Genomic DNA, 12,105 nt, shown 5'->3' with positions numbered 1-12,105 from the left:
GTGTCAAAATAGCTAGCCGTGATGGCCGGGCTATCTACTTAGAATATTGCAAAATGTGCTTTCACCGAAAAGCTATTTTAAAATCGGACATAGCGAGTGCATAAAGGAGTTCTGTATCTATAATTCTTAAAATAATTGTTATGTTTTTTGTGAAAATTTATCGTGAGTAATTTAGTAAATTCATCGGAAGTGTTCGGTGGGAATGCTAGTCACATGCTAGTCACATGCTAATGTAAAAAGCTGGTTTTTGACATAAATATGAACTTGATTGAACAAAACATGCATGTATTGTATAACATAATGTCCTAGGATTGTCATCTGATGAAGATCATGAAAGGTTAGTGCTGCATTTAGCTGTGGTTTGGGTTTATGTGACATTGTATGCTAGCTTGAAAAATGGGTGTCTGATTATTTCTGTCTGGATACTCTGCTGACAAAATCTAATGTTTTGCTTTCGTTGTAAAGCCTTTTTTGAAATCGGACAGTGTGGTTAGATGAACGAGAGTCTTGTCTTTAAAATGGTGTAAAATAGTCATATGTTTGAGAAATTGAAGTAATAGCATTTCTAAGGTATTTGAATATCGCGCCACGGGATTACACTGGCTGTTGAGTAGGTGGGACGCAAGCGTCCCACTGGCCCAGAGCGGTTAAGTAGCAAGCTAAGGTGACAATAATGCCTGCCATGGACGTTTCCTAGTTGTTTAGAATGTTCAGAACCATAGTGGAAGAACACGTTTAAAGCCTCAAAGGACAAGATTACCCAACTTTCAAAACAAGTCGGTTTTTGCTAGCCACAGCAGTCAACTAGCTAGCTACGTAGCCACAGCATGTCAACTAGCTAGCTAGGTGGTTGTTTAGCTTTCTAGCATATTCACTCATTTGTTTGTAAACAATTAACAAGCTAGTTAGCTACCAAACGTTCTTGTTAAACTGTCATCAAAGAAGCTAGTAAGCAAAATGCCAAATAACAGTCTAAAAACCACCTGAGGTCAAATTGAGCAAGATTTGACCGTTCAGACACATGTCGCATGACCTACGAAGGTGGTTTGAAATGTGGCTGGAAATGTCTGCTTCCATGTGCTTTTTGGCTGTTCAAACTGTTGGAAAATATACAGATTCTAATCGGATATGCAACATTTTTTGGAGGGGAATCACTTCAAACTGGGAGTATGAAGAAGGCTAAAGAGGTTACACAGCTTAATAAAACAAAGCTTTCGAAAAAAAGGTGCTTGCACTTCTACAATAAAACAAACAACAGACATAACTATTTGAAGGTTGCATTTTAATAAGATAAGTAAGCATAAGTTTCTACATTTTAAATATCAGTTCATCTACATTTTACCTTTAAATCAAAGCGATTAGATAAATAACAGCCATGTGAAGCAGGGTAGCAGGGGGTTCCTTAGTAAGCAGCGAGTGGATTGGTGCTGGACTAGTCCCATCTGGATTAGTACGGATCCCATTTACACCAGCGTGTTGCTGCGTGTCTTGCGGGCAGGCACCCTAATGGCTTTGTGGCAGTCGCTGTGTCTGCAGCTACACTCCTCCACGTGTAGGTAGGTGTAGGGCACCACATCTCCATTCAGACACTGTAGGTCCACCGTACGGTTACTGGACCGGGACTCCTGGCAACACGCACACGAGTGGTCCAGAGACGCAGCCATCGCAGAATACCTGGAGGACGGGAGTGAAAAAGAGAGGTGTTCACAGAGATTAAGAAGAGATCATCTACTCCCCAAGAGACAAAGACACCTCAACAAATGACATGTTTCACAAAACACAAATACATATGGGGGTTTGTCCCAGACACAGATTAAACCTAGTCCTGGAATAAGAACCATGTTCAATGGAGATTCATTTAAAATGATTTTCAGTCCATCACTCTGCTTAAACTGGATACTGGAAACACCCCCATGGTGTTGTGGCTGTTATGAGGCTCCACTTGGTTGTGATATTAGCATTGTTTCCACACTCACTTGGTGAAGGTGTTGCAGGATCCCTCACAGTACGGCATCTCCACCTCCTCAATAGACTGGCAGCTCATGTGGTTGATGAAACTCTTCATGGATCCTATCTTACAGGCCTTGTCCTTCTCCACACCTGGTATTGGAGGGAGACACAACATTAAACATGATCCGTCTGGAAAGACCATGAAAAAGAGCTGCACCTGTTTGAGTTCACTGACTACAAGGTGGCTCTCCTTCTCAATCATTATCAATTATGAATATCAGTGGTTTTATGATGCATGAATCTGATCACATTCCAATCTTGATATGAAATTGTTAACAGCTTTGAATATTTCATTTTCATACTTACAAATTCTACAGCAGCCGTTTGCAGCGGTCTGAATTGAACCCTGTGGTGAAAAAAAGTTTCAATGTTATCTTTACATAATACATTTCATATTAGGATAAGTGAAGAAATGTTTCTGTCAAATGAAAACTGGTATAGTGTGTGTACTGTACTGTCGATCTGATGAAAATGATTGTGGATCGAAACATTGTCAATAAGGTTGGTAATCGAGAGCATTTGCAGTGAGCAGGCGTTTCTGTTCTGGTTATGTTGAGTACTGTACTGTACTCACAGGCTGACCTTTCTGTTCTTGTTATGTTGTGTACTGTACTCACAGGCTGGCCTTCCTGTTGTTGTTATGTTGTGTACTGTACTCACAGGCTGGCCTTTCTGTTCTTGTTATGTTGTGTACTGTCCTCACAGGCTGGCCTGTCTCTTCTTGTTATGTTGAGTACTGTACTCAGAGGCTGACCTTTCTGTTCTTGTTATGTTGTGTACTGTACTCACAGGCTGGCCTTCCTGTTCTTGTTATGTTGTGTACTGTACTCACAGGCTGGCCTTTCTGTTCTTGTTATGTTGTGTACTGTACTCAGAGGCTGGCCTTTCTGTACTTGTTATGTTGTGTACTGTACTCACAGGCTGACCTTTCTGTTCTTGTTATGTTGTGTACTGTACTCACAGGCTGGCAGTTGGCCTCCTGGAAGGGTGGGCAATGGATGTTGGAGCTCTGGGTCAGATAACTATCACCATTTTTCACACAGCTGTACTGCTGGCACTTATCACCAGGAGCTGACCATGTATCTCCATGCTGGGCACACACACACACACACACACACACACACACACACACACACACACACACACACACACACACACACACACACACACACACACACACACACACACACACGTTTGACATTAAATGTTTGTCATTTAGCAGACGCTCTTATCCAAAACGTTTTACATTAGTGCATTTGTCTTAAGATAGCTAAGTGAGACAACAACATATAACACTCGTAGGGGGTGGGGCGGACTGGGATTTATTTAACAAGCTCTTTAAAGATGTAGGGTGTCAGAGGTTTTAGGAAGATGGGCAGGCACTCCGCTGTCCTCATATTATGGGGAAGCTTGTTCCACACACACACACCCACAAACAATATAGACATTTATCAGAGAACTACTTACTACTTCTTAGTTAATCTGTGATAGTTAAACTGACAGAAACGATACCTACCTTCAACAACTGCTTGGTCCCATTGATCTGGAGGACACAGTGGGTCTGAACACATTTACCACAGCAGTCATCTGAAGAATAGCCTGGCTCCTGGTACTCATATCCCTGCAGGAGAAGAGGAACACATGAGTGACTTGCTACAACACCTAAAAATAATGATAACGATAATAATAATACATGGTATTAAAGTGTGAATACAACCGATTGCCTTCCCAGTAGACTCAATAGAATAGAATAACTCAAGAACAGATGTCTCACCGCCCGGATGGCTCACCACCAATTGAGAATTATTTTTAAATCAAGGACTAGGCTTAATCTGTCGGCAGTTCTGAATCAGACAAGGTTTACTTACTTACTTAATCTGGGTCTAGGAAACCAGCCGATTAGAGTATAAAAACTTGTTGACTGAATAGATTTATGCTACTCAATGGTATTTCATCTTTTGGTAAATATTTGAAATTTGAGCAGACACGGCAGCTATACCAGTTCTTACCTTTTCACAATCTTCGTCACATTGCATGAATCCACAGTCAATTTGATAATGACCAGACTTGGGGTCCACTTTGTTGGTGCAGGTGCACTCCTGGCACTCTGATCCTGGTACTTTAGAATTAGGCTAGAAGAACAAGTAAGTCATCATATTTTACACATTACTTCAGGGGAACCAGACAAGGATAGCCACTGTCTCTAACACAGGGGGACCAGGATACCCACTGTCTCTAACACAGGGGAACCAGGATACCCACTGTCTCTAACACAGGGGAACCAGGATACCCACTGTCTCTAACACAGGGGAACCAGGATACCCACTGTCTCTGACACAGGGAAACCAGGATAACCACTGTCTCTAACACAGGGGAACCAGGATACCCACTGTCTCTAACACAGGGGAACCAGGATACCCACTGTCTCTAACACAGGGGAACCAGGATACCCACTGTCTCTGACACAGGGGAACCAGGATACCCACTTTCTCTAACACAGGGGAACCAGGATACCCACTGTCTCTGGCACAGGGGGAAAAGGATACCCACTTTCTCTAACACAGGGGAACAAAGATATACACTGTCTGTAGCACATGGAAACCAGTATACCCACTCGTTCCGACAAAGGGGAACAAGGATACCCACTGTCTCTGACACAGGGGAACCAGGATACCCACTTTCTCTAACACAGGGGAACCAGGATACCCACTGTCTCTGGCACAGGGGGAAAAGGATACCCACTTTCTCTAACCATGATACCCACTGTCTCTGACACATTGGAACAAGGAAACCCACTCTCTCCGACACTATTTGACATGAACCCTTATAGAATATGAGATGTAATGTACATGTACTGCAATATATTAAAACAAGTATATCTAGAGTGTTTATTTATGTAATGAACATTTCAGATGAGAGAGCAGAATAGTTTGTCATTACCAGGTATTCAATGCCTTTGTGAAGACAAACTCTTTTAGGCTCTGGAAGAGACAAGAGACACAAACAACCAATTGAGAGAGAGACACAGACAACCAATCCATGGGGCTGTCTAAAAGAACTGGTATTACCTCAGCAATACAAACACAGCAATACAAGATAGTCTAGATATAGGTAAAGAGACCATATCACATGTAGATAGCCTAGATATAGGTAAAGAGACCATACCACATGTAGATAGTCTAGATAGTCTAGATATAGGTAAAGAGACCATGTCACATGTAGATAGTCTAGATATAGGTAAAGAGACCATACCACATGTAGATAGCCTAGATAGTCTAGATATAGGTAAAGAGACCATATCACATGTAGATAGCCTAGATATAGGTAAAGAGACCATACCACATGTAGATAGTCTAGATAGCCTAGATATAGGTAAAGAGACCATACCACATGTAGATAGTCTAGATAGTCTAGATATAGGTAAAGAGACCATACCACATGTAGATAGCCTAGATAGTCTAGATATAGGTAAAGAGACCATACCACATGTAGATAGTCTAGATATAGGTAAAGAGACCATACCACATGTAGATAGTCTAGATAGTCTAGATATAGGTAAAGAGACCATACCACATGTAGATAGTCTAGATAGTCTAGATATAGGTAAAGAGACCATGTCACATGTAGATAGTCTAGATATAGGTAAAGAGACCATACCACATGTAGATAGCCTAGATAGTCTAGATATAGGTAAAGAGACCATATCACATGTAGATAGTCTAGATAGTCTAGATACAGGTAAAGAGACCATACCACATGTGTGCTCTGGACAACATTTTCCCTCAGGGACTGAAACCACTGGCACGAACCCAATAGGACAGTTCATGTTGGTAGGTGGGCAAGTGCTGCTGTCACAACCTAGGAGGGGAAACAATAACAGAGTATGGACATCATAATATGAGCTGATTCATGTCTTCACTATGTGGGTGTTTTCAACACGACTGAGCTGAGCCCAGCTGTACGGCGCTGGCCTTGTTACACATCCACCATAGTTCCTGGGACCGTGCTGGAAAGGACAATGTGAAAAGAACATATCCAAGCCAGCACAGTACGGTTCAGGTCGGCACAATACTGTTGAAATAGATCTGATTATAATATGTAAGGTAAAAAAGTGTTGGGAGATCCTTACGGCAGACGAGGCTGGAGCAGCATGGATCCGATGGATCGGTTTGGTTGACATATACAAAGCCTGGCCCAGTGCATATCTCTAATGGTGGTTTGGAGCAGACCTTGGGTTTACAGGTCACAGTCTTGGTGGACTCCAAACAAACGCAATCCTGGCACTTGTACTCAAACCTCTCGTTGAACTGTGATGAGATACAACAAGAAGGGAGTGTGATTCTATCAATGGGTTTGGTCAAATGTAGTGCACTAAATAGGGCATAGGGGGCTAAATATAGGGCATAGAGGGGGCCATTTTGGTTTCAGACAATGTGGATAATGCTGTGTGGACGCTGTAAGTAGGTCCTCATAGAAACCTCTGGCATCATCCATGACAGAGCCAGTGGACTAGATAACAGGCTATATTAATTAGTATAATAAAATAACGATGAATCAAAACCAAAAGGACTAACTTACCTCTCGCGGAACACCTTCAGGGTCAATGCATCCTTCAAAAACACAAACACGACAATTTAGAAGAACTTTCATAGACCTGAAACATCCTTGAAAAGGCTAAGTCCTATCGATCTTCTCTGTATCATCCACATGAAATGGACCAATGTCAGTAACTGGGAACACTCACCACACTTATCAACACAGATCCCTGAGTCCTTGTTGAAGAGTTTCATCCCATCAGGACAGAAGCAGCCTTCTGTGGTGAAGTTCATCCTAGACTCGTCTGGACTGTAGAACACAACATTACAGTAACAACTCCTATTTCCTATCTACAGCAACTCTACCTTTAAGGTATTTTCTCTCTGTCTTATTTGACAGTCATAACGTTGTCTACCTCAGTTAACATAAAACATGAAAGCAAGGATTATTTTGCACTACCACTCTCTAAATAGAAACCTACTTGTCATCACAGGTTGGCTGTTCGGCAGGACCGCAGGGCTTGTAGACTTTGTCAGCTGGGCAGTCGCTGGCTGTTGAAGAAAGATACAACTCAGTCTATAGTGACACCCGAACCCCCTGTCTCAGTCTCCAGTATATATACTGCAATAGTCTATGTTCCAGGGGGATAGGGTCAGTCTGTCCTATCTGGTATAACTATCCTGTCTCCTCTGGTGTCCTGTGTTATCTTAAGTGTGCTACTAATTCTTCTCTCTCTCTCTCTCTCTCTCTCTCTCTCTCTCTACCTTCACAGAGGACCTGAGCCCAAGGACCATGCCTCAGGACTATCTGGCCTGACGACTCCTGGCTGTGCCTGTCCCCAGTCAACCTGGTCGTAATGCTGATCCAATTTCTGCTGTTGTGACTGCAGCTATGGAACCCTGTCCTGTTCATCGGATGTGCTTGTCCCGGACCTGCTGTTGTGACTGCGGCTATGGAACCCTGTCCTGTTCAACGGATGTGCTTGTCCCGGAACTGCTGTTTCGACCCTCTCTCTCTCTCTCTCTCTCTCTCTCTCTCTCTCTCTCTCTCTCTCTCTCTCTCTCTCTCTCTCTCTCTCTCTCTCTCTACCGAACCTGCTGTTGAACGATCTGGCCTTAATGGCCATGTACTCTTATAATCTCCACCCAGCACAACCAGAAGAGGACTGGCCACCAATCAGATTCTGGTTCCTCTCTAGGTTTCTTCCTAGGTTCCTGCCTTTCTAGGGAGTTTTCCCAAGCCACTGTGCTTCTACATCTGAATCGTTTGCTGTTTGGGGTTTTAGGCTGGGTTTCTGTATTAGCAATTTGTGACAACTGCTGATGTAAAAAGTGTTATCACCATTGAAAAATGTTCTGACTAATTATTTACAATCACTTGATTGTTGGACTGAAGCCCCATACTATATTACACATTACAAAGGGGAACCAGACAAGGATGTCCACTCTCTCCATAATTTATCACCTCAAATACAAAAATGCACTAATCCAATATTTACAAATATAATCCCCCTCCTCTATTGTGTGGTCATCTATAACACATACTAAGTTGTGTTAGTATAGTATTGTTCCTGGTCTCATCAACACAGTTCCTGGTTCCTGGTCATCTACACAGTATTTCTTATCTCTTCAATGGTGGACTTATTTATCTATCCTTATTAGGTGAGTCCTATTTAACATGGTGAGTCTGGATTTTTACAATGAGTACAGTAAGCCTACCACATAGGGCGGTGTGGTTTCTCCAGTAGATGCATACTCCAAACTGGGCACAGGCAGCAGCGTATGTCTGCAGACTGGTGCACTCCACCGCTGGGTTGGACACGTGGCAGCTGTCATAGACACAGCCCTTGTAGAAGTTGTCAGGTGAGACAAATGGATGACAGGCTGCAAAAATGCTGTGGATTGAAAACCAGAGATGAAGGTATATGAGAAACAGACCTTCCAAATACACTGTAAGAATCACATATGTTTCTGTCATACACAAAACACACTTCTGTGTATAGTTTACGGGTAAAGAGCTATATTTGTGCATGTGAGATTTTAGTCTGTGATAAGTTAGATTGTTGATTGTTACAACAGGACTTCTAACTTTACTCAAACTCCTGACAGACTGTTCAGTGGAGTAGCTGGCCACTCCTGACAGACTGTTTAATGGAGTATCTGGCCACTCCTGACAGACTGTTCAATGAAGTAGCTGGCCACTCCTGACAGACTGTTTAATGGAGTAGATGATTACATTCCCACACATTCCAGGCATTTGGGTAATTTACATGTGATCACCCTAAGCAGGACATTTTATTAGAGAACTTGTACAGTGCCATTAGGAAGGTTGACCTTTCCTTCAGGAGATCACAGTTCTTTAGGAAGGTTTACCTGTCCTTCAGGAGATCACAGTGCCTTTAGGAATGTTTACCTGTCCTTTAGGAGATCACAGACAGAGGAGTCTGGCTTGCATGGCTTCTGTGTGGGTTCAGGGAGAGGAGAGTTGGTGGGGATTCCAGGTGGCACATGGCAGTCAGGCTGGTAGAGGTCCTTGGCTGGCCAGTAGTCTGCCATCACAGCACAGTTTTCCACCAGCTGACCTCCAGGCAACATGCAGTCATCAGCCTGGTTGTTGCTACATGTTCCTGAAAGAGATGCATACAGTTCAGGTTCAAGTCGTTTATTTTGCCATTTGCAGCTATTAAAAGTAATACATACATTTGAAATCTTTGTTGGAGCTTTCTCACATTTAGTACAGCACATACAGTAAAAATATCAGACACAGACATCAGACAGGAAAGCCCAAACCATTGTTTGCTAGCCTGGTCCCTGATCAGTTTGTGTTGTCTTGCCAAACCCTATGGTTCGATATCTGACAACAAGCATAGGATTTTGGTAAAAAAAGAACCCAAACAGATCTGGGACCAGGCTAGTTGTTCACCTCCAACCTTGGATAAATGATTTCCATCAATTCAAAGACCGCTGCATTACGCTTTCTCACACCATGCTCAGAATACCAAGTGACCGTTCTCTGTTTAAGTTAAGTGATTCACAATAATTTCTCAGCTCTTATAGCTGTTTGTTTAAATGCACACGATACATAGTTTGAGGACAACAAATGAATGAAACTAAGTCCTTACCACAATGACCCTGTGTATTGTTGCCAAAGTGTTGCCAAGGAAGGTTGACGCTGAAGCCAGTGACACCAAAGGTAACTACCACCTGGAGTTGTGCTATCTCCAAGACCATGTTGATACCAGAGTTCATCACCTTCACACCGTGCCGTGTGAAGGGTAGTCTCAGGGAAACTCCACCAATAAGAGCCTGAAGGACAGATGGCAGGGAGAGAGGGATGAAAGAGAGACGGACGGATGGTTGGATAGAAAAGGATAGGAAAAAGGGATGGAAGAGAGAGAGATCAATCCATCTTCAGGATCTCTTAAAGAAAGGCAAGGTGACTTACTAATATCATGACACTACAGGTTGAATTAAGTTGATGGAGAACATCAAACTCTTATTTTGTATCAATGAAAGCTGCGGATGTTGAGAACTAATGCACAATTCAGTTCAGAGAATGAAATAATGGAAAAGAATTGTCTTTCATTTTCAAATTTTCAAAGAAATCCTTTTTTCAGTCCTTCAGGCCCCCAAAATCCAGCCATTCAACGTATTATATGGTTTTAATTGCTTATATTGATTTCTGAGCCAGTTCATCCACTGAAGTTACCTCCAACTGAGCAGCTCCAATGAGGTTGTGATTCTTCAGTGTTATAACTGTTGAGCGGTAGGACACGATGATGGCTCGAGGACAAGACACATCCTCGGTGGGATCACAGTTGACGTTGTCGATGTAGATCTTAAAGTGGTGACGTGGCCACATCTCCTCCATCAGCACATAGGTACAGTTCCCTTGGAAGCTGTAGAAGAGCCCGTCGAAGGTGATATAATGGGGGTCTCCCCAACCCTCACAGACGCCTGTCATGAAAATATACACTTTTATATAGCAGACAGACATTACGATCCTCTGTCAAAAAAAATGTATGAAGTAATATTTATATTGAGTATTATTCCAAATGTTAGTGATAAGGACGTGTATGTTATTAGTTACAGAAACTGGACATGGCCATCTACCTTCCTGACCAGGTCAGAGGAGAAGAAGAAGAAGCTTTCACAACTCACAGTCACACACGTAGTGTTGGCAGCAGTAGAACTCATCCCACTGTAGCACTGGTGTCTTGCCATTGGTACATGTGATTGGCTCAGGCTCTGGGCATTCATATGGAATTATCTCAATGGTGTTGTTTTCAATACATCTGGCCAAAGTGCAGTTGCAGAGCCAGAAAGTCTCATTTTGCTGATGTTTCGAGAGAAAGAAAATTACAAGTCATCAGAGTTCTTTCACAATACACACAGGAATCAATTGCTAAGTCTCTGAAAGGACTTTTCCACCTCATTGACTTCAAATGTTGGCTATGTGTAATCGAAGTTAAGGGAGCCCAGTTGATTATGTGATGGTTATATTGAGGTACTTACCACTTTGTCCCACTCAGGACAAGTGATTGGTGGTGGGGTTGGTGTCCCAGTTGTGGTTGGTATTGAACTGACTACACCTCCTACTGTCGGACCAGTTATTGGAGGACCAGTGACAACTGATTCATGGGTTGTTGGTGATATGGATGTCATTGGAGTTGTGGATTCTGTTGTAGTTGGTGGTTTAGGTGTTGTTGTAGGAGCTTTAGTGGTTGTGGTGTCTATGATAGGGGTGGTTGTGGTTGGTTTTTCAGTTGTCCTGGGGGTTGTGGTTGATTCTTCTGTTGTTGTTGGGGTTGTGGTTGGTTCTTCAGTTGTCCTGGGGGTTGTGGTTGATTCTTCTGTTGTCCTGGGGGTTGTGGTTGATTCTTCTGTTGTCGTTGGGGTTGTGGTTAGAGTTATGGCTTCCGTTGTAGTTGGTGGTTTAGGTGTGGTTGTTGTTGGTGGTATTGGTGTGGTAGTTGTTGGTGGTATTGGTGTTGTTGTTGTTGGTTTTGTTGTTGTTGGTGGAATTGGTGTTGTTGTTGATGTTGTTGTTGTTGGTGGTATTGGTGTGGTAGATGTTGGTGGTATTGGTGTTGTTGTTGTTGGTGGTATTGGTGTTGTTGTTGGTGTTGTTGTTGGTGTTGTTATTGGTGTTGTTGTTGTCGGTGGTATTGGTGTTGTTGTTGTTGGTGTTGTTGTTGGTGTTGGTGTTGTTGGTGTTGTTGGTGGTATTGGTGTTGTAGTTGTTGTTGTTGGTGGTATTGGTGTTGGTGTTGTTGTTGTTGGTGGTATTTGTGTGGTTGTTGTTGGCATTTGTGTGGTTGTTGTGGTTGTTGCTGGTGTTGTTGTTGGTGGTATTGGTGTTGTAGTTGTTGTTGGTGTTGGTGTTGTAGTTGTTGGTGGTGTGGTAGTTGTTGTTGGTATTGGTGTTGTTGTTGTTGGCATTGGTGTGGTTGTTGTTGGTGGTGTTGGTGGTATTGATGTTGTTGTTGTTGGTGGAATTGGTGGTGTTGTTGTTGTTGTTGATGGTGGTGTTGGTGTGGTTGTTGTTGTCATTGGTGTT

General features: G+C 42.8%; 1 protein-coding gene across 1 annotated transcript in view; it reads right to left on the bottom strand.

The window, feature by feature from the left end:
• Positions 1-1,265: 1,265 nt before the first annotated feature.
• The window catches only part of LOC115193072 (mucin-2), a 32,037-nt gene continuing 21,197 nt past the window's right edge, over positions 1,266-12,105 (bottom strand). The window contains exons 27-44 of the mRNA XM_029752056.1: positions 11,061-11,543; positions 10,707-10,881; positions 10,255-10,502; positions 9,668-9,851; positions 8,959-9,172; positions 8,265-8,440; positions 7,028-7,097; positions 6,755-6,855; positions 6,589-6,620; positions 6,140-6,317; positions 5,764-5,868; positions 4,951-4,991; positions 4,020-4,142; positions 3,527-3,631; positions 2,972-3,100; positions 2,317-2,356; positions 1,977-2,100; positions 1,266-1,674 (exon numbers count right to left, since the gene is read on the bottom strand). Coding sequence (XP_029607916.1) covers positions 1,464-1,674; positions 1,977-2,100; positions 2,317-2,356; positions 2,972-3,100; positions 3,527-3,631; positions 4,020-4,142; positions 4,951-4,991; positions 5,764-5,868; positions 6,140-6,317; positions 6,589-6,620; positions 6,755-6,855; positions 7,028-7,097; positions 8,265-8,440; positions 8,959-9,172; positions 9,668-9,851; positions 10,255-10,502; positions 10,707-10,881; positions 11,061-11,543 — 2,739 coding nt within the window. The 3' untranslated portion in view covers positions 1,266-1,463. The remainder of the gene's footprint in view (positions 1,675-1,976; positions 2,101-2,316; positions 2,357-2,971; positions 3,101-3,526; positions 3,632-4,019; positions 4,143-4,950; positions 4,992-5,763; positions 5,869-6,139; positions 6,318-6,588; positions 6,621-6,754; positions 6,856-7,027; positions 7,098-8,264; positions 8,441-8,958; positions 9,173-9,667; positions 9,852-10,254; positions 10,503-10,706; positions 10,882-11,060; positions 11,544-12,105) is intronic.

Source organism: Salmo trutta, chromosome 4 (genome assembly GCF_901001165.1).
Source record: "Salmo trutta chromosome 4, fSalTru1.1, whole genome shotgun sequence".
In the NCBI taxonomy this organism is placed as follows: Eukaryota; Metazoa; Chordata; class Actinopteri; order Salmoniformes; family Salmonidae; genus Salmo; species Salmo trutta.
Note: the sequence above shows the minus strand (reverse complement) of the source record. Positions and strands in the feature narration are given on the sequence as shown.